Source organism: Onychostruthus taczanowskii, unplaced genomic scaffold (assembly GCF_017590055.1).
Source record: "Onychostruthus taczanowskii isolate IOZ18803 unplaced genomic scaffold, ASM1759005v1 scaffold74, whole genome shotgun sequence".
Taxonomy (NCBI): Eukaryota; Metazoa; Chordata; class Aves; order Passeriformes; family Passeridae; genus Onychostruthus; species Onychostruthus taczanowskii.
In genome coordinates, this window is record NW_024505229.1 from 304647 (window position 1) to 330043 (window position 25397).

The 25397-nt window shown below is 65.1% G+C and overlaps 1 protein-coding gene across 3 annotated transcripts in view; it reads right to left on the reverse strand.

Annotated features, from left to right (window-relative positions):
* Nucleotides 1-14379, reverse strand: part of PLEKHA6 (pleckstrin homology domain containing A6) — a 29571-nt gene extending 15192 nt beyond the window's left edge. Inside the window, exons 1-8 of one of the 3 annotated variants that reach the window (XM_041422605.1) lie at nucleotides 14285-14379; nucleotides 5911-5991; nucleotides 5536-5650; nucleotides 5333-5437; nucleotides 5181-5253; nucleotides 4762-4862; nucleotides 2706-2821; nucleotides 836-1336 (exon numbers count right to left, since the gene is read on the reverse strand). In XM_041422605.1, coding sequence (XP_041278539.1) covers nucleotides 836-1336; nucleotides 2706-2821; nucleotides 4762-4862; nucleotides 5181-5253; nucleotides 5333-5437; nucleotides 5536-5650; nucleotides 5911-5991; nucleotides 14285-14370 — 1178 coding nt within the window. In that variant the 5' untranslated portion in view covers nucleotides 14371-14379. Of the gene's footprint in view, nucleotides 1-835; nucleotides 1337-2705; nucleotides 2882-3673; nucleotides 3922-4761; nucleotides 4863-5180; nucleotides 5254-5332; nucleotides 5438-5535; nucleotides 5651-5910; nucleotides 5992-14284 lie in introns of those variants that run through there. The other 2 variants (XM_041422607.1, XM_041422606.1) reach the window with 2 other exon arrangements.
* Between the last annotated feature and the right edge of the window lie 11018 nt (nucleotides 14380-25397).

Here is a 25397-nt window from a genome sequence, read left to right on the forward strand (position 1 = left end):
GACAGTGGGAAAGCTGGATGGGTGGAATTCCTCCTGCCAGGGGTTCCATGGGATCTTCCCCTCATGGAATTCCTCCTGCCAGGGGTTCTGTGCTTGTGGAGTTCCTCCTGCCAGGGGTTCTGTGCTTGTGGAGTTCCTCCTGCCAGGGGCTCTGAGGGAGCTTGCCCTCGTGGAATTCCTCCTCTCTAGGGTCTCCTGGTGGTCTCCTCTCCTTGTTGCCCTCCTGCAGGGACACTGAGGTGGCTTCCTGTCCTGGTGTCCTGCCTCCCAGGGACTCCATGGGAGCTTCCCCTCATGGAATTCCTCCCTGGGATCTCGTGGTGGCCTCCTCTCCTCATCTCCCTTCTGCAGGGACACCAAGGAGGCTTCCTGTCCTGGCATTGCTCCTCCTAGGGACCCTGTGGTGGCCTCCTCTCCTGGCATCTCTCATCCTAGGGATGCCACAGGAGCTTCCCCTCATGGAATTCCTCCTCTCTGGGGTCTCATGGTGCCCTCCTCTCCTCATATCCCTCCTGCAGGGACACTGAAGTGGTTTTCTGTCCTGGCATCCCTCATCCCAGAGATCTCCTGGTGGCTTCCTGACCTTGTATCCCTCCTCTAAAGGATCCTGTGGTGGCTTCCCCATCCTGGCCTCCCTCCTCTCAGGGATGCCCCTCTACAACCCATCCCTTTTTGGGATGTCCCACACCCAGCTCTGAGCTGTCACAAGACAAAGAAAAAATGAGAGAAAAACGAGATTTCTGACCCCCAGGAGGCCACAAAGCAGACAAGACGGGGCAGAACATTCCCAGAGGGACCAACCCCGGAGCAAAGGAACATCCCGGCGCCCCCTCACCTGCGCAGCTCCTCGGGGGCCGCGGTGGCGCGGCGCGAGTTCACCCACTGCTGCAGCTGCGTCATGGAGCTCTTGCGCTGGGCCACCTTCTCGGGGTGGGACCTGGGGGTGACGCCCCGGCGCTGGGCCCCGCTCTCGCTGTCACCCGCCGGGGGGAAGGCGGTGCTGCCGGGCCGGCTGGGCGAGGGGTACGGCCACCCGTTGGGCTGTGCCGGCCGCTCGGCGCTCGCCGGCGCCCGCGGCCCCTCGGGGTAGGGACTGCCCGGCTCCGAGGGCGGCTCCTGCCCGCCGAGGCCGTTGGCTTTGGCCAGAGGCTCCTTCTTGCCGTCCGCCCGCTCCGACGGCTTCCGCTCCATCTTCTCCGAGCCGCGGCCGTCGCCCTCCCCGCGGGTCTTGGCGTCGGGCTCGGCCTTGGGGTGCTCGCGGTGGGCGGCGTTGCAGTGGTGGTGGTGGTGGTGGTGTTTGCTGGGGGGGATGTTCTCCGAGTCTGGCTTCTCGTGCCTGGGGGTGCCGAGACACCACAGGGGGGTCAGCAAGGCCTGGCAGTGCCCCGGGGGTGGCTGGCGATGCCCTGTCCCTCCCCGAGCCTGAACCGTTTCTCTAGCTCTCTTCTCCAGAGTGTTTCTTACACCCCAAAATGTCCCCAGGCATGGAGGGCATCGTGTCCCCAGGAGGGCCAGGCAGTGTGGTGGGCACTGACCTGGGTTGAGGAGTAGCTGGCGATGTCTTGTCCGTCCCTGAGCCTTTTGGGGTCACCACTCCCCCAGCTCCCTTCTCCAGAGTGTTTCTTACACCCCAAAATGTCCCCAGGCATGGAGGGCATTGTGTCCCCAGGAGGGCCAGGCAGTGAGGTGGCACTGGGCAAGGACAGCACCGTGTCCCCAGGAGGGCTGGGCCGGGCTGTGGCACTGGGCAAGGACAGCAGTGTGTCCCCAGGAGGGCCAGGCAGTGACACTGGGCAAGGACAGCACCGTGTCCCCAGGAGGGCAGGGCCGGGCTGTGGCACTGGCAAGGACAGCACCGTGTCCCCAGCAGGGCAGGGCAGTGACACTGGGCAAGGACAGCAGTGTGTCCCCAGGAGGGCCGGGCAGTGTGGTGACACTGGGCAAGGACAGCAGTGTGTCCCCAGGAGGGCTGGGCCGAGCTGTGGCACTGGGCAAGGACAGCAGTGTGCCCCCAGGAGGGCCTGGCCGGGCTGTGGCACTGGATAAGGACAGCACCGTGTCCCCAGGAGGGCAGGGCAGTGGCACTGGGCAAGGACAGCACCGTGTCCCCAAGAGGGCCAGGCAGTGACACAGGGCAAGGACAGCACCGTGTCCCCAGGAGGGCCAGGCAGTGCGGTGGCACTGGGCAAGGACAGCAATGTGTCCCCAGGAGGGCAGGGCAGTGACACTGGGCAAGGACAGCAGTGTGTCCCCAGGAGGACAGTGTGGTGGCACTGGCAAGGACAGCACCGTGTCCCCAGGAGGGCAGGGTAGTGGCACTGGGCAAGGACAGCACCGTGTCCCCAGGAGGGCAGGGCAGTGGCACTGGGCAAGGACAGCAGTGTGTCCCCAGGAGGGCCAGGCTGGGCTGTGGCACTGGGCAAGGACAGCAGTGTGTCCCCAGGAGGGCCGGGCAGTGAGGTGGCACTGGGCAAGGACAGCAGTGTGTCCCCAGGAGGGCCAGGCAGTGACACTGGGCAAGGACAGCACCGTGTCCCCAGGAGGGCAGGGCAGTGACACTGGGCAAGGACAGCAGTGTGTCCCCAGGAGGACAGTGTGGTGGCACTGGCAAGGACAGCACCGTGTCCCCAGGAGGGCAGGGCTGTGGCACTGGACAAGGACAGCACCGTGTCCCCAGGAGGGCCGGGCCGAGCTGTGGCGCTCACCTCTGGCTCGGCGGGATCTGCACGCGGGCGGCCTCGCCCATGGCCTGGATCCAGGACTCCTGCTCCTCCGTGTTCTCGGCGCTGAAGAAGTAGGTGCGGATGCCGGCGTGCTCGGCCTGGGGAGACAGGGACTGCCCGTTACCCGCCGGCAGCTCCTCCACCCAGCACACCGTCACCTGTGGGGGCACAGAACGGGGAGGGAGACACAGACAGGGGGTGAGCGCTCCGCTTCCAGCCTGGCACCGCATCCCGCTGCCCCAGGGGCTGCCAGCAGCGCTCCTTCCCCTCCGTGTGCGGGGGAAAGCTCTGCAGGCCCCTCATGGCAGGGTTTTATCCCCCTTGGAGTCACTCCCAGGGGTTTTTTGGGTCCAGCCCCCACCCTGAGAGGAGCAGCAGCCCAATATTGGGGTGGCAAAGGGGCCCGGCGAGAGCGGCAGCACCGGAGCAGCATCGTCCATGCAGGGGGAGGGGGAAGGTGGTTTCTCAGCCCAGGAAATATTTTGGGAAGAAAAGGTTCAGTTTTGATCCAAGATGTTGGTGCGTGTTCTCCGCCCAGAATGTGCTGGAAGGAGCCTTTATTTGAGGGTTTTTTTGAAGCTTCCACCTTCCCCCTGTGGAAAGGGATGGGGGAAAGAGAGGAGGAAGAGAAGGGAGGAAGAAGAGTTCTCCTCCTGAAAGAATTTCAATGGTTCAATCTCTTAAAAAAAAAAAAAAATTAACTAAAACAGAAAAACGAGGTTTGATTAAACCCCTCCCTTGAGTTTCCATCCTCCCCAGAGCATGCAGACACCGTGCCCAGCTGGGGCCACCTCCTGAGCCCCCCCATGCACTTCTGGAAGCTCTGCAGGCAGAGGAAGAGGGGAAATGGAAGGATCCATCCCTGGAATTAGCGGGAGCAGGGAGCAGAGCGAGCCCGGGTGTCCCTCAGCCTCTGCATGCACCAGGAACACGAGAAGGTGGAACACTACCTAGGTGGTGCTGGCTGGGTGCTGGCGTGGTGGTGGCACCAAGAAACCCCTCCTGTCCTGGCATCCTCGCCCGCCGAGGGAGGAGGAGGAGGAGGAAACACAGACACGGGGTCAGTGGGTGTGGGGTGGGAACCCCTCTGCCCTTCCCTGGACAAAATTGTTCTCCCAAACCCAGGAGCTGCAGAGCTCGGGGTGTGGGCAGCAGCTTTGAGAGGGTTTCCCTCATCAGTGTCAGGAAACAGGGATTTCACAGAATCATGGATTTACCCTTCCCAGCTCCCTCAGGACTCTCCAAACCCTTCCCAGCTCCCTCAGGACTCTCCAGACCCTTCCCTGGACACCCCCAGGTCACAGAAGGTGACACCAGCGTGGGCACAGGCACAGGGCAGTCCCCATGCCATCCCTCCCCTCTAAACCCCGCCCAGCTGAGCCTAAATTCAGGTTTAAGGTGGGGCAGCTCCACAAATCCCTCCCTTAGACTGGGAAAACTCGGGAGTGCCCTGTGGGGAGCCCGGCCCCGGCTCTGGACACGGGGAGGGCACACTGGGGTCAGCAAGGCAGTGTCACAGTGACCCCTGACCGCGAGCAGCTGGGCTGGGGACGGTGCCCGGTGATGCCAAAGGTGCCCAGCGGTGCCAAAAAGCGCCAGGGAAGCTCAGAGCCTGCCAGGGACGGACGTGGGGGAGCAGCAGCCGCCGTCACCTCTCCCTGCTCCCCTCTCCAGCCGCACAGCGGGCGCTGGTGGCAGCTCCCCCTGCCCGGTGACACTTGCCAGGCAAGCGGCTCAAACGGGGCTGGAACTGGGGACAGCTCCGAGCCCGGCTCCGCTGGGGACAGCGGCCGTGGAGAGGGGAAAGCAGGGCAGGGAGAGGGGCGGCAGCACCCAGCAGGGCCCTGCAGAGGGGGTGGGGACCTTGGGGACACTGCTGTGTCGCAGATCCAACCCACGGCGGTCACCGCAGCGCGCTCCATGCCCCGTCACCAGGAAAGCCACAAGAGCAGCGGGGACCCTGCCAGCATCACCAGTGCCACCCCAGTGCCACGCCAGTGCCACGCTGTCCCCTGCGAGCCCCGGCAGGGACACTGACCTTGAACGTGTGCTTCCTGCTGATGTTGTCCGAGGGCTGCACGGCGGCCACGCGGAAGCTGAGCAGGGGGATGCTGCCCAGGATGTTCTCCTCCTTCTCGTCTGGGGGGGGTGAATCCTGGGGTTACACCCACGGAGGGACCCCCGGCACAGCCCCCCGCCACGCCCCGGCTCCGTCCCACCTGTGGGATCGGCTCCCCGCCTGTTGCTGCTCCCGCAGCTGTGCCAGGCTCACAAACAACCTCCTCAATTATTGATGCGAGCCCGGGAGCTGCCAGGGAGGCGGGGAAACCTCGGGATTAACCCCTGGGCGCGGCAAACACCGCGAAAAACAGGGCGGAGAGCCGAAAGAGCCGGGGACTTTGTGCCGGTGGCCCTGGGGCACGCTGGAGGTGGCCACGGGCTCGGGGGTGGCCGTACCTTTGTAGTAGAAGAGGCAGCGATCCACCAGCACGAACCAGCGCTTGTTCCACTGCTTCACCCCCGAGCTGGCCTGCGGGAGAGGGGCGCTCAGAGCCTGCCGGGGGCTCCCGGGGCTCTGCGGGGCCGGGAGGGGTGGCACGGGGGGGTACCTGCTTGTAGAGCCACCCGCTCTTGGTGACGGCGGCGTTGGGGTTCCTCTTCATGGAGTTGGAGCGCTTCCCGAAGGCGATGCCCTTGCGGGATGAGCGCGGAGCCTGCGCGGAGCGAGAGGAGATGCTCAGTGCCCGGGCTGGGCTCTCTGAGTCCCTGTCCGGGCTGGTGACAGCCGTGTCACACCGCCCCGGGCACTCACCCGGCCTCCGGGGCGCTCCGGGGGCACCTCGGCCACCATGGCGTGGTTGGGGGGCTCGCTGGGGACGGTGGCCGGCCGCTTGCCGCCCGCCTTGCTGGACATGTCCGAGCTGTGTCTGTGACACGGGAGAGGGGAATCAGCGGGTCTGTGCTCCTGCACCCCGCTGGGGTCATCCCCCAGCGTTCCCACCCCAGCCCAGCTCCCCCAGCGTTCCCAGCCCTCCCTGGCTCCCCCAGCCCAGCCCAGCCCAGCTCCCCAGGCGTTCCCACCCCAGCCCAGCTCCCCCAGCATTCCCAGCTCAGCCCATCCTGGCTCCCCCAGCGTTCCCAGCCCTCCCCGGCTCCCCCAGCCCAAGGGGATTGGGAGCAGACCTACTTTGGCAAGTCAAGCCTTGAGGTGTCCTCGGGGACCTGTCCCGTCACTGGGTGCAGGAAGGTGTTCCGCCTTTCATTGTGGCTGTGGGGACAGCCATGGGGTGGGTGTTAGGAGTCCCCATGTCCCCCCCACGAAGTCCCCGTGTCCCTCACGTTGTCCCTGTGTCCCTTTGGTGCCACGTTTGCTGCTCTGTTGGTTCCACGCCAACACCGGGGTTGGCACTGGGGCTGGCATCCCTGCCCTGCCCCGAGCACGCTGCTAATCCCAGACTTGGGATCCTTCACGGCATCATGGAATCATTTAGGTCAGAAAGGCATCCGGGATCACCAAGCCCAGCCGTTAACCCAGCACCAAAGGTGTCCCCAAGTGCCACATCCACTGCATGGGACACCCCCAGGCGTGGCGAGCGGAGCCCGAGCCCCCCTGGGTGCCCCTCCTGCCAGGGAGAGCCAGAGGGTCCCCCCTGAGCCTCCTTTTCTCCAGGCTGAGCCCCTTCCCAGCTCCCTCGGCCACTCCAGCCCTTCCCTGGGATGGATTTCATTCAAGTGCCAAAATCAGGGCTGTGGTGGCCCAGCCGCCCCCCCTGCTGCTGTCACACCCCGGCTGTCACACTGGCCACACTCACATGGCGCTGCAGCAGCAGCCATGGCCCATCCAGGGCTGTGCCCGCAGCAATGTCCCCAATGTCACCTCCTCCCCTGGCTGCTCACGGAGCCATTTCCAGAGCACCTCGAAGCTTTGAGTGGCGTCACCTGGGCACGGGGGCTGGGCCCCAAACACCACCCCAGGGCCCCTCAGACCCCAAAACCATCCCAGAACCCCTCAGACCCCAAACATCACCCCAGGACCTCTCAGACCCCAAACACCACCCCAGTATTCTTCAGACCCCAAAAACCACCCCAGAACCCCTCAGACCCCAAAAACCACCCCAGGACCCCTCAGACCCCAAACACCAGTGCTGTCCCAGCCGGCTGTCACACTGGCCACACTCACATGGCGCTGCAGCAGCAGCCATGGCCCATCCAGGGCTGTGCCCGCAGCAATGTCCCCAATGTCACCTCCTCCCCTGGCTGCTCACGGAGCCATTTCCAGAGCACCTCGAAGCTTTGAGTGGCGTCACCTGGGCACGGGGGCTGGGCCCCAAACACCACCCCAGGGCCCCTCAGACCCCAAAACCATCCCAGAACCCCTCAGACCCCAAACATCACCCCAGGACCTCTCAGACCCCAAACACCACCCCAGTATTCTTCAGACCCCAAAAACCACCCCAGAACCCCTCAGACCCCAAAAACCACCCCAGGACCCCTCAGACCCCAAACACCAGGCTGTCCCAGGCTCAGCTGGCACCTTGTGCCACGTCCCTGCCCCGTCCCATGGAGGTGGCACTGCCAGACACCCCAGACCCCCCTCCCACGCCGCTTCCCGGGGTGCCCAGGGGGAAAGGGCGAGGATCAGAGCTCCATGCCAGGAATTTCACACCGGCTCCCATCCCCTCCTTCCCAAACCCGCCGGGCACCGGGACACGGAGCCACCCCGGTGCCAGCAGCCCCAGCATGCCACCAATTCCTCCTGCCAGTCAGCAAAATGGGGGAAGTTTGAGCAAAAAAAAATGCCGCTGCCAAGACCATGCCATGTGATGCCAGGCTCTGGAGCCATTCACCACTGACACCCCAAAAAGTGCTGCTCCTGCCGAGCTGCCGCCCCCTGCCAGGCTCCAGCAGTGCTCGGGGGCACCTTAAAAACCCGGGGAACGAGCGCTCACCCCACAATTCAGGGGGTTCGCTGTCCAGACCCCCCCAGTGCCGGCGTGGTCTGACCAGAGCCGCCCTCAGTGCCCGGCCCGCGCTCCAGCACAGCCGGGGCGGCTCTGCCACAGGGCTGGAGCTGCTCCCGGAGCGGTTTTTGCCTCCGGGGGGATTCAAATCCCGGGAATTGGGGCAGGTGCCGTCCCCGCAGTGACGCTGCCGCGCGGGGAGGGTGCAGTGCTGAGAGAGCAGCACCCCGAAAGCGCCAGGCGTGGGAAGTGGGCGCTGCCAGCACCCACCAGCTCGTCTGGACCCACGCCGGGGGTGCCCCCATCCCTGCCCACCTCCCTGAACCCCACGCTGGGTGTCCCCCCCCCCACCATCCCTGCAGGTCCCTGAACTCTCCCTGCGGGCAGGACACTCCCATTTCGCAGCCCCCTCGGCTCCTCCTGGCACCCACCGCGCTGCCTCCCCCCACCCCAAACCTGCCCGCGCCCCCAGCCCCCGGGGGGAGCCGAAAGCTGCGGAAAGCAGCGCCCGGCAGCCGCTGCCGGGGCTGACCCCGCTCCGGAGCCTCGCCAGTGCCCATCGCCTCCCAGCACTGCAATGCAGCAGCCACTGCCCGGATCCACTGCCCGGCCCGGGGGTCCCGCCCCGCCGGCTCCCCGCGGGTCCCCCCGGGCCCCCCCAGACCCCTGCGGGCTCCTACCTCACCCTCCGGTCCGCCCGGAACTTCAGCATGGTCCCGGGGGCCCGCCCGGCTCAGCGCCCGCTCCCGGCTCCCGGCATGGCACCGCTCCGGTGCCCGCTGCCACCACCGCGCTGCCGGGGCACGGCGGGGCCACCGGGGCTGCCCCGCGGGGCCGGGGGACGCGGGCGGTGGGCGAGGGCTGTGCCCGTGCTCTGCCAGCCGTGCCAGTCCCCCGCGCCGGTGGCATTGGCGGTGCCGCTAGCGGCGGCGGCGGAGCTCGGGGGGCTCCGGGAGGCTCCGGGGGGCTCCGGTGGCGGCGGGGTTGGGCAGCCCCGGTGTGCGGCAGCCGGCGGGGAAGGCGACAGCGGGGACAAACAGCTCCCGCTCGCGTCCCCGCAGAGGAGAGGCGAAGGGCAGCGCGGCACAGCCGCCTCCCCCAGCCCAGGTGCGGAGCCGGGGAGCTGCTGGTGGCAGGGGAAGGGCGACACGGGCAGCTCGGGGGGGCTCAGGGGGGCTCAGAAGGGCTGGTGAGGGGCTCCCGGGTCCCCCCAGCCCGGCAGGGCAGCGGGAAGGGCGGGTGTCACAGCGAGGGAAGCAGCCGCGCTGAGCCGAGCTCTGTCGCTGCCCTGGATTCAGTGGCTGCGTCCCTTCCCCCTGCTTGTGTCCCCAAAGCATCCTCGGGTGTCCCCAAAGCATCCCCGGGTGTGTCACCCTCCTCCTCGCGGCTGTTCCTTCCCCAGGGGACACCGGGAGGAAATCTCGGGGACCAGGATGGGGACAAGCACTAAACGGGGGGGGCAGACCCCGCAGGGCATCAGCACCCCCAAAAAAACCCCGGGGAGCCCTTGGGAACGGGCAGGAGCGGGATTTGGGGTGAGCCACGCTCCGCCTGGACTTTGGGAAGAGAATGCAAAGCCCTGAGGGCGGGCAGGAGAATCCTTGGGCAGGAGGGAGGGAGGGAAGGGCTGGCACGGCCAGGAAAGCTCCAAAGAAGGAAGCGCAGCACGGGGAGGCGGCTGGGCTCCCTCCCGCCACGGCCCTGCTCCCGAAAATCCCGGGAGCACCGTGGGACACTGTCCAGCACCGCGTCTTCCTCCCAAAAATGCGAATTGTGCCCCTCTGGGGTGAGCTCAGTGCCAGGGAGCAGCCCAGGGGTGGCACCAGTGGTCCCAGCCCATCCCAGAACGTGCCAACGCTGCGGCAGCCACGGAACTGAATCCAAACTGAACTAAACACAAAATAAATGAAACACAAACTGAGCTAAACACAAACTAAATTAAACACAAACTAAATGAAACACAAACGGAGCTAGACACAAACTGAGCTAAACACAAACAAAACCAAATCCAGACTGAGCTAAATCCAAACTGAACTAAATCCAAACTGAACCAAATCCAGATCCAAACGGAACCAAATCCAAACCTAAACAAATACAAACTGAACCAAATCGAAACTCAAACCAAATCCAAACCGAACCAAATCTGAACCAAACCAAATCCAAACTAATCTGAACCCAAATTAAACCAAACCCAAACTGAACCCAAACCGAACCAAATTCAGACTGAACCAAATCCAAACTGAACCGAACCCAAACCGAGCCCAAACTGAACCAAATCCAGACCAAAACAAATCCAAACCAAGCCAAACCCAAACCCACCAAATCCACCTTTTTAAGGCACTGGGCACCACACCGCCCACGGGCAGCACTGCCTCATGCCAGGGTCTGAACCAGTGCCTGTCCCCCCTGTCCCCCCTGTCCCCATCTCAGTGGCTCACCCACTCCTCCATCGTCACCAGCCAAGGATCCGGGGACAAGGTCCCCCAACGGCTGCGGGCCGTGCCACCCTCCTTGGTGACACTGCCGGGGCTCTCCCGGTGGCGCTGCCACCACGGCGGGATGGGACGTGCCAGGGGAGGCTGTGGGGACACTTTCGGGGACAGCAATCTGGGGACAGTGTGGCAGGAGCAGGGAGGGCTCCGTGTTGGGGTGTCACCCTCTGCCACCCCAGCTCGGTGTCACAGGGGCTGTGCCAGGCTCGGGGGCTTTGAGCCGGGTGCAGGCTGGGTTTGCCAGCCCGGAGCTGGCACCGCGGTCCTGGCACCGGCTGGGCTCTGTCACAGTCAGCGGTGCCTGGGGCTGGGCAGGGACACGGCACAGCCATGGCTGGCCCATGATCCGTGCCCGAGCGTGGGCACGCTCCGGGGGTGCCAACAGCTCCCCCCGACCTCCCGGGGCAGCTGAGGGGGAAACGTCGCTGCTTCCCCTCGGGATGAGCATCAGAGGAACCCTGGAACCTCCTGGAGCTTTCCCAGAGGGACACGGAGCAGGAGCAGGGGATGAATGCCATAACTGAGGAATAAAACTTCCAACGCTGCTGTTTGTCCCCAGAGCTGGAGTCTGCTGGGAGCAGAGTGACAATCCCCTGTCCCCTCCCTCAGCCCAGCGGGGCTGTGGCTTTCCAGCTCTTCAATACACAAGCCATGGCTAGGGCAGGTTCCCAAAGACCCCCAGAGCCACTGTCACACTGTGAGTGCCACCTCCTGTCCCCAAAGCCCCCCAGAGCCACTGTCACACTGTGAGTGCCTCCTCCTGTCCCCAAAGACCCCCAGAGCCACTGTCGCACGGTGAGTGCCACCTCCTGTCCCCAAAGCCCCCCAGAGCCACTGTCACACTGTGAGTGCCTCCTCCTGTCCCCAAAGACCCCCAGAGCCACTGTCGCACGGTGAGTGCCACCTCCTGTCCCCAAAGCCCCCCAGAGCCACTGTCACACTGTGAGTGCCTCCTCCTGTCCCCAAAGACCCCCAGAGCCACTGTCGCACGGTGAGTGCCACCTCCTGTCCCCAAAGCCCCCCAGAGCCACTGTCACACTGTGAGTGCCACCCCTGGCTTGGGGAGGGCAGGGATGGAGGGGTCCCCACGCTGGGATGGGGGTGGGACCGGACAGGGGGGTGAAGGCAGCCAAAATCCCCCCTCAGTGGCCATAAAACCCCTTCACCCAAAGGTCCCTTCCCTTCCCTTCCCTTCCCTTCCCTTCCCTTCCCTTCCCTTCCCTTCCCCTTCCGTGTTTTTCCAACCTTTTCTTCACCTCTCCTCCCTCTCATCCCTCAGAATTCCCGTTCTGTTCTCCCCAGGAACTGCAGTGCTCAGCACCCAGGGGAGGCCACTCGGGGTCACCCTGTCCCCCACGGTCTCCATGAGGGACAATCCACCCTTGGGGCAGCAGGGACAAAGTGCTGAGCCCCGCTTTGCAGAGGAGACCAGGGTGGGGAAAAATGGATTGTAAGGCACAAAAAACCCCAGAGGGCAAAAAAAATCAGGGAAAAACCAGATTATAAGGCACAAAAACCAGGGAGAAAACTGATTATAAGGCACAAAAACCCAGGGATTCTCGGCACGCTGGGTCCATCCTGCAGGGACCACAGGGATTGAAAAAAGAAATGGAATTAAATTTTCCATCTCCGCACGGGCTCATCCCAGCTCCTGCCCTGGCCAGCGAGACCTCGACCTGCTGGAGTTGTAGGAATGCCACGGCAGCCCTGGGAGAGGGCGGGAAAGGTGACAGCAGCAGCCATGGCCCCTCCAGGGCTGTGCCCGCAGCGATGTCCCCAGTGTCACCTCCTGTCCTGGCTGCCCTCGGAGCCATTTCCAAAGCACCTCCAGGCTTTGAGTGGGGTCACCTGGGCATGGGGGCTGGGAACCCCCGGACCCCAAACACCATCCCAGGAACTCCCGGACCCTAAACACCATTGCATGGCCACCCAGACCCCAAATGCCAGCCCAGGACCTCCCAGACCCCAGAAAACCAGCCCAGGGCTACCTAGACCCAAACACCATCCCAGGTCACCCCAGCCCAGGACCTCCCGGGTCTGCAAAACCACCCCATGGCCACCCAGACCCAGAAACCAGGGCTACCTAGACCTTGAAAACCATACCAGGGCTACCTAGACCCCAAAAACCAGCCCATGGCCACCCAGACCCAGAAATCAGGGCTACCTAGACCCCAAAAACCATCCTATGGCCACCCAGGCCACAAAAACCATCCCAGGGCCCCCCAGACCCCAGAAACCAGGGCCACCTAGACCCAAACACCATCCCAGGTCACCCCAGCCCAGGACCTCCCAGGTCTGCAAAACCACCCCATGGCCACCCAGACCCAGAAACCAGGGCTACCTAGACCTTGAAAACCATCCCAGGGCTACCTAGACCCCAAAAACCAGCCCAGGGCTACCTAGACCCCAAAAACCATCCCAGGGCTTCCTAGACCCCAAAAACCATCCTATGGCCACCCAGACCCCAAAAACCATCCCAGGGCCACCCAGACCCAGAAACCAGGGCTACCTAGACCCCAAAAACCATCCCAGGGCTTTCCTAGACCCCAAAAACCATCCCATGGCCACCCAGACCCCAAAAACCATCCCAGGGCCACCCAGACCCCAGAAACCAGGGCCACCTAGACCCAACACCATCCCATGGCCACCCAGGCCACAAAAACCATCCCAGGGCCACCCTCTCCTGCAGGCCACGCTGGCCACCGGCTCCCCCTCGTGCCGTGGCTCCCGCGGGAGCGGCGCAGGGAGGGAAGCGGAGGCCGAGGCCGAGCTGGGTGCCCTGGGAAGCGGCCGGGCCGCGGTGCCAGCCTCGCCAAGCCGGGCAAAGTCCTCGGGAAGGGCGGCCGGCAGCTCCCGCGCACCCGCGGGCCGTGCGCGACATCAGCAGCGTCACTCGGGGACATCCCGGGGTTGGGGGGCTCGGGGAGGGACAGCGGGGGAAGCTCCCGGGGGACGGAGGGGGGAAGGCCGGGGATTTCCAGAGAACAAAGCGGCTGCTGGCAGCCAGCGCGGCCGGCGGCGGCGGGGAGGGCGAGTCCCCCGCTGCCGCGCCAGCTGGGGTCGGGGAGAAGCACAAAAAGCACAAAAAAAGCACCGGGAGTTTGTGTTTTATCTCCCTGGAAACCCCGGCTCCAGCCCAGGCACGGCCCACGGGGCTGCCGGCCAAAAAGCGCCGCCGCTGCTGCCGGGGGTCTGGAGCAGCGTCCTGAGCACATGGGGGACATCTGGGGAGGGTGACAGCCCTGGATCAGGGCAGAGAGGGTGACAGTCCGTGCCCTGGCAGCTCTGATGTCACTCCATTGTCCTCTGGTGGGGACAGAGCCCCAGTTCCTTGGGCATGGGATCACTGGGATTGCAGAGCCACCATTCCCACATGGAGCCACCATTCCCACATGGAGCCACCATCCCCACCCAGTGCCACCATTCCCACCCAGTGCCACCATTGCCACCACAACCTCCAGGCCGCCACCTGGAGGGTTCAAACTCTCCCTGAGCTCTTTAGGAAGCCGCTTCCACTGCCGGGAATTCCTGTCCCGAGCAATCCCCGGCATCAAACGAGCTTGGCCTCGACCCCTCCCCGGCCGGGTCAGCTCAGGGGATTGCGGCAGCGGCGCTGGGAAAATCCTGCAGGGACAAATCCCCAGCACCTGCCCGAGCCGTGGGCTCCACAATCACAGCCAGGTGGGACGGGGCCGTGCCTGGCGCGCTGCTCCTGCCAGCTCTGCTTGTCACCACCCTCGGGCCACCCGCTGCTCGCCGTGCCGCTGGCCGCAGACAATGGCCCACGAGTGCCATGGCCCGGCTCCGTGTGACACGACGGGGGTCCGTGTGACACGGCCAGGCTCCGTGTGACACGACGGGGGTCTGTGTGACACAACCAGGCTCCGTGTGACACGACGGGGGTCCGTGTGACACAGCCAGGGTCCGCGTGACACGACGGGGGTCCGTGTGACACGTCCAGGCTCCGTGTGACACGACGGGGGTCTGTGTGACACGGCCAGGCTCCGTGTGACACAGCCAGGCTCCGTGTGACACGGCCGGGGTCCGTGTGACAGGCCAGGCTCTGTGACACGGCTGCACACACACGGACACACGCGCTCACACTCACCGGTGCCACCGCGCGTCCCCTCCGCCTGCCGAGCCGCTGGCTCTCCCGCAGCCGGCCGGGGCGGATGATTTCCCTTCCAAGCCCATGGAGACCGTCATTGGTATCAATCATTAACAGCCGCCGCAGCTGCCGCCAGCTTTAACCCCCTCGGCTCCGGGCGGAGCGCCGGGAGCCACCCCCTGCTCCCGCTGGAAGCGCCTTCAGCGGCACCGTGACACGGCAAAGGCACCGCAGGACAACTGGCCCGGCAGGGAAAAGTGTTTGCAAGGGGCTCCGCACCTCCACGGACCCCCTCCCTTGTCCCCTGTCCCCGGGACAGGAGCGCTGGGAGCAGCCGCGCGTGTCCCCGAGCTGCCCGAATTGCCACATCCCGGCGGGAGCTGCTGGAACCGCCGCTGTCCCCACGCTCAGGCTGGTCCGGGGGGCAGGGGCTGATCCCGAGGGGCAGGGGCTGATCCCGAGGGGCAGGGGCTGCTCCCCGCACTCCGGGACCGCAGCTCGGGGCTGCTCCCCGCACCCCAAGGCTGCTCCCCGCACCCCGGGACCGCAGCTCGGGGCTCTCGGAGCTCCCTCTCCCTTTCCCCGCAGCTTTTCCAAGGATCATCAATGGCTGTAACTTTACCCCGGCGTGTTTACAACCCAGCTGCGGCTCTTGGCTCCCTCAGCCGTGCCGGGGGCCAGCTCGGCTCCCGCTCAGCCGCCACACGGCGCTGTCACAGCGTCCCTGTCCCCCCCCCGCCCCCCGCACGCTGCGGTCCCCACGGGACCACCGGGATCAGCACCTGGGTCCCCACGGAGAGGGGCTGGAGGAGGAGGAGGAGGAGGAGCACAGCGCCGTCCCCGTGCCGGAGCCCTGCGGAGCGGGTGGACAGATGTCCCTGTCACCTCCCCCCGCCCCCGCCGCGTTACCCAACCTGCCGAGGGGTTGAATGATTAACCTCGGGCTGCCGGCTCCTTGCAGTGTCCCTGCACAGCCCCGCGGCGCGGTGGCACCTGGGGACCCTGCGCTTCTGCCGCCAGCTCCCAGGAGCATCCCACGCCAGGCCCCCTCAGCTTGTCCCCACCAGCACACAGAGGGTCTCCACCCTGTCCCTCACCCCTGTCCCCCCTCCCTGGAGCACTCACAGCACCGGCACCGCCTTCCCGGCCGGACCACCGCGGGAATTTCGCCCTTGTCCAGCCGCAGCTGCGGCGCCGGGGGCGTCGGGGCTGGAATGATCACAAACAGCCTTGGACAAACATCTGCACGGCACCACCCCCGGGCTGCAGCCGGGGCGGCCAAGGGCTGCTTTCAATCACGGTCAAATCCCACCAAACGGCCACAAAAGCGCCCGGGGCAGCGAGGCAGGCGCGGCAGCTGATAAGGCCCTGCAGATGTGGGGCTCGGTTTGGCTCCCCGAGTCCATGAGAAGCCGTGGAACGGGAACAGCTTTGGGAATTCCCACTCCCCACACCCACCCGGGATATAAAGCCACAAGCTCCTTGTGAGCACCCCAAATTGCGAGCGCTCAGGGGGTGCACGGGGTGAAGTGAAGCATCCCCCTGCTCCCAGCAGTGATTCCTGAGGCTCTGCAAATCCAGCAGCTGCAATTCCCTCTCTGGCCCACCGGGATGGGCCCCCCCCTCGGCTCCATCAGTCTGTGCCACTCCCTGTGGAGCCTCTTGATGCTTTTTGGATAAATCCCCCAATTTTCCACTCCAGGATCTCCCGCGCTCAGAAAAAAAAAACAACAAAGCCACAAACGCGGCACCTCAGGATCACGAGACAGCGGCGACGTGGAAGCTGCCACCACGGGATCCCATTTCCCGGCGCTGTTTGGAGCCTCTGGATGGGGGTTTGGGCAGCGCTGGCTCTGCCCCAGGCCGGGAGCTGCAGCGCTGCCAGGCTCCGCTGATTCATCCCAACCCCGCGCCCCGACCTCCCGCAGTCAAGCCCCGACACATTCGGCACATTCCTGGCATAGCCGGCACCCGGAGCCCCACACCTGCCGGAGCGGGAGGCTGGGAAGGTGCCAGCGGCACCATGCAGGCCCTGCCAGGAGATTTATGGATCCCAGGCACGGTCCCAAGGCCGGGAGTGTTCCGGTGACACAGCAAACTTGTCACCTCGCCGAGCGTCCCGGTTGTTTTGCTGGTGCGGTGCCACACGTCCCTTGCGTCGGGCTGGGTGTGAATGGGGAAATTCTCCTTTTTTAGATCTGATCCCACACCTTGGCGGGCCTGGGAACAGCCTGTCACCGGCGGTGACACAACCGTGCCGGTTGTGCAAGGGCTTTGCACCAAACGGCTCCCAAGGACGGGATAGCGCCGGCTCCGGGTGGCTCCAGTGGCTCTCCGGCCCCAAACCCATCTGGGGCACATCCCACGGCCCTGGGAGCAGCCCGGGATCGCGGCGTGGGTGCCAGGAAATGTGTGGAGCGGCCAAAAGCATTCCTGAGTGCCTGGGAAGAGCCACTGTGGAGCCAAGGCTGGCACACGTGGATGGCACGGCAGCTCCAGCCCCTCCAAAAACCGGGCACGTGCCAACCTCACCAACCTCCGTGTACAAAAGAACCAAAAGTCCCCCAAATCGGGATTGTCCTAAGAAAAATGGTCTAAAAAACACTCGGGGCTCCCCAAATCCCAGGGTCAGGCTCAGGATTTGCAGCCTTTGCCAGGATTTCCTCTGGAAATTCCCTTGGGACGTCCCCGGGGGGAACCGCAGCCTTTCCCTCGCTGTCCTCGGATGTGACAGCGCTGATTTAGTGTCACCTTCAGCCCACCACACCCTGGTGTGCCCGGGAACTGCTTCCCGGTGAATCACAGCTCATTCCCAGCTTCCCAACCGCGTCCTCATTAGCGCCCCAAGCCCCGGGGAGCAGCTGCGGGGGAAAAGCCAGGAATCTGCTGGGGGGAAAAACAGAGAGAGCCAAAAACCAAACCCTGGGAGCCTCCCAGGCGGCGCGGGGACAGGGACACACCTCTGTGTCACCAAACAGCCCTGGCCGTGTCGCTTGTCCCCCTCCCAGCGCCACCTCCGCAGCGCCACGGGCGGGCGAGTGAATTTCGGTCACCGTGGGATGCTTCCAGTCGGAAATCGGGACGGTTCCAGCGGCAGAGCGCCGCTTCCCAAAAATCCCATCCGTGCCGGTTCCACCTTCCTTCTCCCACACAAATAAGCGCGGCCCCGGCCCTTCCTCCGCCCCGCGGGGAGGAGCGGCCGGGGAGCGGAGCTGGAAGGACGGGATGGCTGAGCCGGGCTGGAGCCGGGCTGGAGCCGGGCCAGCCCCGCCTGGGGACAGCCCTCGGAGGGGCCTTCGGCAGCGGGGGAGCAGCTCGGGATGAGCCCCTGGCGATGGAGAGGATTCCCCCTTGGAATGCTCACAGGGTCTCTGCGAAAATGTCACAGGATCCCTCTGAAAATGTCACAAGGTCCCTGCCTTGGGATGACCACAGGATCACTCCAAAAGTGTCACAGGATCCCTCCAAAAGTGTCACAGGATCCCACCAAAAAAGTCACGGGACCCCCACCTTGGAATGCCCACAGGATCCCTCCCAAAAGTGCCGCAGGATTTCTCCAAGGGTGTCACAGGATCCCTCAAAAAAATATCCCAGGGCTCTTCTAAAACTGTCACAGGGTCCCACCAAGGGTTTCACAGGATCCCCTCTTGGAATGCCCACGGGATTCCCTCTTGGGATGCTCCCTGAACACTGAATCCCTCCAAAAATGTCACAGGATCCCTCCAAGGGTCCTCACGGGCTGGGACTGAGGGGCTGCCCGAGGAGCTGGGATGGGTTTGCTCAGCCCTGGAAAGAGCCCGAGGCCGTCCCGCATTCCTGGAGGGCACAACCGAGATAAAAACATGGGAAAGGAGGGATTTCTCCAAGGGTGTCACAGGATCCCTCAAAAAATGTCACAGGGTTCCTCCAAAACTGTCACAGGGTCCCACCAAGGCCCCGGTGCCTTTCCCCCCTCACCTTTTCCTGTCCCAGCAGGACGGGGCGAGCCTGGGGAAGGACGGAGCAGGATGGAGCCGGGACTGAGCTCAGCTCCAAACCCGCCCCCGGCAGTGCTGGAGAGCTCATTCCCGGCTCCCGGGCATCCCAGGGATGGCTGGGAGCCATGGCATGGACACCACAGCCAGCCCATAGCCCACAGCAGGGCAGGAATGATCCACCACAGCCAGCCCACAGCAGGGTAGGAATGATCCACCACAGCCAGCCCAAATCCCACAGCAGGGATGGGTTTGCTCAGCCCTGGAAAGAGCCCGAGGCCGTCCCGCATTCCTGGAGGGCACAACCGAGATAAAAACATGGGAAAGGAGGGAGCTGGGGGATCACAGGTGGATCCAGGGGTGGATCCAGGGGGGACCACAGGTGGATCCAGGGGTGGATCCAGGGGGGATCACAAGTGGATCTAGCTGGGGGATCACAGGTGGATCCAGGGGTAGATCCAGGGGGGATCACAGGTGGATCCAGGGGGGGATCCAGGGGGGATCACAGGTGGATCTAGGGGGGGATCCAGGGGGGATCACAGGTGGATCCAGGGGGGGATCTCAGGTGGATCCAGGTGGATCCAGGGGGGATCACTCCCCAGGTGCCCGTGGCTCCTGTTTCCCGTGGGTTTGGCTCAGGGATGCTGTTCCATGTGACTGGTGTCCCGCAGCCCAGGAGCCCCCGGGAACGGAGGGAATGTGATCCCAAAGCTCACTCCTTGGGGAAGCAGGCAGAGCCATCCGTGCCCTCAGCCTGCCCCGGTGCCTTCCCCCCCTCACCTTTTCCTGTCCCAGCAGGACGGGGCGAGCCTGGGGAAGGACGGAGCAGGATGGAGCCGGGACTGAGCTCAGCTCCAAACCCGCCCCCGGCAGTGCTGGAGAGCTCATTCCCGGCTCCCGGGCATCCCAGGGATGGCTGGGAGCCATGGCATGGACACCACAGCCAGCCCACAGCAGGGTAGGAATGATCCACCACAGCCAGCCCAAATCCCACAGCAGGGCAGGGAAATCCCACCACAGACATCCCAAATTCCACATCCCAAATCCCACAGCAGGACAGAAAAATCCCACATCCCACAGCAGGGCAGGAATGATCAACCACAGCCAGTCCAAATCCCACATCAGTACAGGGAAATCCCACCACAGACATCCCAAATTCCACATCCCAAATCCCACAGCCCACAGCAGGACAGGGAAATCCCACCACAGCCATCCCAAATCCCACAGCAGGCCAGGAATGATCCACCACAGCCAGCCCACATCCCACATCCCACATCAAGACAGGGAATCCCAGCACACCCACACGGTGCTGCCAAACAGGAGCTGGGGCACCTGACACTGGGATTTGGGGAGCAAAGGGCTTTTCCAGGCTCCAGGAAAACTCTGGGAAGCCTGACAGGGCCCACAGGGAAGGGTCAATTTAAAAGAGCCTTTCTTAAAACATCCCTTTAAAGAGAACAAAGCAGGAGTCACAGCAGGGTCTCTCCCAGGGGATTTGAAGCAGAATTTCCAGGCGATTTTAGCTGGAATCTCCACCAGAATCCCAGCCAGCTCCCCCAGGGCTGCTCCCCCAGGCTTCAGGCCCGGCCCATGGCACAGGGAGAGACCCCCACAAAGCCGGGCAGGATCCCCTCCCAGCCCGGCAGCATCCCCCCAAAGCTGGGCAGAATCCCCCAAAACCAGACAGAATCCACCCCAGCCAAGCAGGATCCCCTTCCAACAGGGCAGGATCCCCCCAAAATCGGGCAGAATCCCCCCCAAAACCGGGTAGGATCCCTCAAAGCCAGGCAGGATCCCCCTCAAAGCCGGGCAGGATCCAGGATCCCCCCAAAACTGGGCAGGATCCCCCCAAACTGGGCAGGATCCCCCAGGAGCCCCCAAAGCCGGGCAGGATCCCGCCAGTCCCGCTGGAAGCGGAGCCCTGTGCAGGCACCGGCTGCCCCTGCCCCGCTCCCGGCCGTGCCAGCCTTATCCTGCTGCCACACCTTCCCGCAGCTCCGGCACGGAATTAACCCCTGGCACGGCACGGCACGACACGGCCAGACCCGTGCCCGCCGTGCCCCCTGGGAGCCTGCACGTCCCACTCTCCCCGTGTGACATCGGGGCCGCGTCCCCTCCCCACGGGCTGCTCCAAACCCCATCCTCGGCTCCCCCTCCATCCCTCCATCGCCCCCATCCCGTTTTTAACCCCTGCAAAGCCGGGCAGCGAGCACGGAGCACCCGCAGCCGCCTCGGTTACCTGCTCCAGGCGCGGCGGGGCAGAGCCCCGGAGCCCCGGGGCTGGCGGGGAAGGGACGGGAGAAGCCTCGGTGGCCTCCGGGAGCCGCCAGCTCCGAGCGCGGCAGGAACAGCCCGGCTGATAAGCGAGGGCTGGAACCCGAACCCGCGGCTCGGCTCCTTGCTATATAAACACCGCGCACACCCCCGGCCGCGCTGCCACTCCCGCTGCTCCCCGCGACAGCGACAGCGACAGCCACGCTGCCCGAGCCCCTTGTCGCCAGCCCTGCCCTCCCCCGAGCTGGGGCCAGCCCAAGGTGGAGCCTCTCGCTGCTCGGGGTGGTGCTTCAGGTGCGCCCGGGCTCCGCGAGCGGGGTTTGGGTTTGGGAAGGGGACGGGACCCCCGGTGGGCACCTGGGAATGGGGGAATAAACCGTGCGGGAGAAGCGAATAACGCGGGTTTAGCCTTAAAAGTGCGGGTGGGAGGGGCCGAGCGCGGCGCTGGGACACCTGTGGCCGCCGTGGGAAATGTCCCCTGCCCCAGCGGTGACACCACGGGCGTGACGAGGGCACAGCGTGGCCGGTGCCACCCTGGGGGGACGCTCGGCTCGCTGGGGACACGGTGGGTGGTGGCCAGGACGTGGCCACACCGTGCCACCGCAGACTTCCTTGTGCCAGCGCGGGACTTCCTCGTGTGTGAGGAATTCCCGCCCTTCCTGCAGAAGGACAAAACCCTCCGGAGGACAAAAGCCCTGCCCTGTTTTTCCCAATTTTTCAGGCTCAGCCCCAGACTGGGACGGTCACATACCACGGGCGAGGCTGGGCCGGGCAGGGTGTCCTGCTCAGAGCCACCGGGATCATCCTGGGAATTATCCAAAAAGGGAATCCCGGGAGCTCTGCCAGCCGCGGGTGAAGCCTCCCGGTGGCACATCTGTGGGGACACCTCAGCTCTGAGTTTGGGAAGGGGCTGCTCGTATTCCCTGCGCTCCCAGGGCTGGATCCAGGCTGGAATTCTCCGGGGGGGGTGCGGGGAGCCGCGCGGAGCTGGGAGCCAGCTCCCCGCCCCGGTTGCTCAAGTGGCCCTGGGGACAATCCCAGCCTGTTTACGAGCAGCCGCCACCTGCTGCTCGCCCGGCTCCCAGCGCCCTGCCCGAGCCCGGCAGGAAGAGCTGGAGCTCCTGGATCCCCCCCCGGATGGCCTGACAGGGCCACCAGCTGTCCCCAGAGTCCCCAGGGACACGCACGGGGCGTGGGGACACTCCCCAGTGCAGGGGGGCGCAGCGCCCTGAGCCTCAGCATCCCCCAAAGGTGTTTTGGAAAAGCAAATTTGGGTGGAGTGGGGTGAGGATTTCCTCCCCAGGGCCACCCCGAGGGTTTTGGCTCCTGGGGACGGCGCCCACCGTGCCCCTGGTATGAAAATCCCCCCTCAGCAGCTCTCACAAGGCCTGGCAGCACCCAAAATCCCCTTCCAGCATCCCCAAAAATCCCCGGGGATGGAGCAGAGAACCTCCAGCACGGGCTGGGGCTCCTGCCAGCACAGAGAGAGATTTGGGGGAGATGGAGGAGAAATTGGGAGCCTCTGCATGGGTGTTTTGAATGCACAATCATCAAATTGGCCCTAAATATGAATATTTCTCTTCAGTTTCTTTCCCTTCAAGAGAAGAAGGAGCAGAGCCAACCCCCCAGGCCGTTCCCAGCCCCAATTCCTGCCCCATCCACGCACGGAAAGGCGCAGCCTCCACTCGCCCAGGGGCTGCTCTGTGACCCCAACCCCACACCGAGCTTTTGGGGGGATCCCCCACTCCCAAACGGGGGGTTCAGCCCCCCAACACCTCCCTGCCACCCACCCCGCCCCAGCAGCGGGACATGGAGCATCCCCCCCTCCCCTGCTCCAGCAACCCGAGCCTGAACCCAAGGTCCCGCTTATCTGCAGCTCAGGCTTGTCTGCTGATAAGCCGGGGATGAGATAAGGCCCGGCAGCCTCGGCGCTATCAGCAGCCCTTCCTCCAGCCCTGAGCCCCAAGGCTGAGGGGTCCAGCACCCCCCAAACATCTCCCCCATCAACCTCTCACTTGGACGAGCTTTCAAACTCCCACCCCGTTCCCCTGTGGTCGTTGTTTCCCAATCAGGCAAAGCGTTGGTTCAGGGGAAAGGGGAAAAATAACATTAAAAATAATAATAATAATAATAAAAAACAACCACGCAACCAAAATAACAAATAAATCACAAAGCAGAGCAAATAACGTGTCAGGGCTCCCCTGACAGCGCCGGGGGGGCACACCCAGCCCGGCCGCATTAGGTGCCGCCGCGAAAACTGGAATTGCAAATCATCGCTGCTCAGCCGAGCTGAAAGGAGAGCCGAGGAAAACAAACCCGCACGCCGACCTCACCTGGGCTGGCACGCACCTATGCCTTCCTCCTCCTCCTCCTCCTCCTCCTCGCTGGCGGCACCGCGGGCTGAGCATCCCCCGAGGGAAAAGAGGAGGGAAACACAGCCCGGGGAGGGAGCGGCTCCAGGGGTCACCCCAAAGCTGCGCCAAGCCCCCCCCGGTGGGACCCTCGGTGCCATTCCCGGGATGTGCCCGCGCCTGGGGATCCCCCCCGGCGGGGCCAGCCTGGCGTTAAATCGGAGAATTAAGGAAAAAAACCCCAAAGTGCCCCCCGCGGGTGGCACCCCTGCCTGGCACCCGTGCCAGGCTCCAACAGCCGGCACCGCTGGAGAGCGGCACGAAGGGACAGGAGCGGGGACACGCTTGGTGGCATGGCGGGGACACCGGGCTGGCGTGGGGTGGCTTTTCCTCTGGGGCAGGGTGGGTCAGGGAAAGGGGTGGCACTGCCAGAGGGGTGGCACCGCCAGCAGGGTGACAGGGCCACAGTGGGGTGGCACTGCCAGTGGGGTGGCACTGCCAGAGGGGTGGCACCGCCAGCGAGATGACAGAGCCACAGTGGGGTGGCACTGTCAGCGGGGTGACCCACGGTGGGGTGGCACCGTCAGCGAGGTCACACTGCCACAGCGGGGTGACACCGCCAGCGGGGTGATGCTGCCACAATGAGGTGACCCTACCACAGTGGGGTGGCACCGCCAAAGGGGTGGCACCACCAGTGGGGTGACCTTGCCACAGCGGGGTGACACCGCCAGCGGGGTGACGCTGCCACAGCAGGGTGACCGCCAAAGGGGTGGCACCACCAGTGGGGTGACCTTGCCACAGCGGGGTGACACCGCCAGCGGGGTGACGCTGCCACAGCGGGGTGACACCACCCCAGGGGTGACGCTGCCACAGCAGGGTGACACTGTCAGCGGGGTGACCCTGCCACAGCGGGGTGGCACCGCCAGAGGGGTGGCCCAGCCCCAGGGGTGGCACCGCCAGCGGGGACAAGCGGGGGCGAGGCGGAGGAAGCGCCCAGAGCGCCCCGGAGGTCGCGGGCGGTGCCAGCCTGGCACGGGCACCGCGGGGACACGCCACCGCCCGCCGTCCCCAGCGCCACCGGGGAGCGAGCCCTCTCTCCGGATGTCCCAAAATGTCCCCGCGACCCCCGCCCAGCGCCCGCCGGGGGCGGGGGAAGCGCCTCGGAGCGCGGGCCCGCCGCAGGATTGCTGCCTCATTAGAGAGCAATTACCGCTAATTACGGGATGGCAACACCCAAAGCCGATCGGGAAATGGGAAATGGGGCTGCTGGGTGCCCGCGGGTGCGCATCCCACCCCTCCCAAAAAACCCCTCTGGAGTGGGGGTGGGACGCGGCACGCTGCGCGGCTCCGTGCCTCAGTTTCCCTGGTGAAGGGCGCGCGTTCTGCTCCCAGCCTCGCCCCTGAGGCATCCCACAGCCCCCGGAGCGCCCCAAACCCGCGCGCCCCCTCCCATCGCACCGGGATGATCCCATGGGATCGGGAATGGGCTTTGTGCTGCCCCTCCTGCCACCAGCGCTTAGTGGCACCCGGGAGGGGGTGGCCCTGTCCCCGCAGCCCCGCTCGCGGCCATCCCCGGTGCCAGGGGCCGTGGCTGCCCAGGGCAGGTGAACTTTGGCCCCGCAAGTGACATTCCTGCGGGATCCCGCTTATCTGGGTGTGCCCGGCCAGCAGGGACACCGGGCAGGGGACAGCCCGCCGGGAGGGCTCACTCCGAGCCCTCTTGGACATCCAAAATCCTCCTGGAGGTCCCTACAAACCCTCTTGGACCTCAAAATCCTCATGGATATTTTTCCGAGACCTCCAAAACCTTCCTGGGGGTCTCTCCAGACCCTCCTGGACATCCAAAGTCCTCCTGAGGATCCGTCTAAACAGTCCTGAACTTCCAAAATGCTTCTGAGGGTCCCTCCAAAACCCTCCTGGGGTCCCTCTAAATCCTTCTGGACCTCCAAAACTCTCCTGGGGGTCCTTCTAAACAGTCCTGGGAGTCTCCCCAAACACTTCCCCCCCCAGTGCCCCGCCCGGGCGGTGGGTACGAGGCTGCGGGGGGGGGGCAGTGCCAGTGGGATGGAATTTTCCAGCCGTTCCCTGCCAGGCTGGGATGTTGTGCCGGGGCTCTGCCATGGGCACAGCCCCTCCCCAGCCTCCCCCGTGGCCCGCAGCCCCCCCGGGCGTGCGGCAGCTCCGCGTTCGGGAGCTCCGGGAGCTCCGGGCTCGGCCCCGCGGGACCGGCCGGGCGGGGCGGGGAGGCGGCCGGGGCTGCCGGACCGGTCCCGGCTGTTCCACCGGAGCCCCAGGCACGGCACGGCATCCCCGGGGCTCCGGGACAGCCCCACGGAGCCACCCGGGCCCGTGGGGGCTGCTCGGTCCTGGCTGTCCCCAGCCCTGTCCCCATGGATCGTCAGCATCTCATCCCCCAGCTCAGCACCCACCACGAAGGGTCCTGGACCTCCAAAACCCTCCTGGGGGTCTCTAAAATACTGCTGCATCTCAAAATCCCTCCTGGGGGTCCCTAAA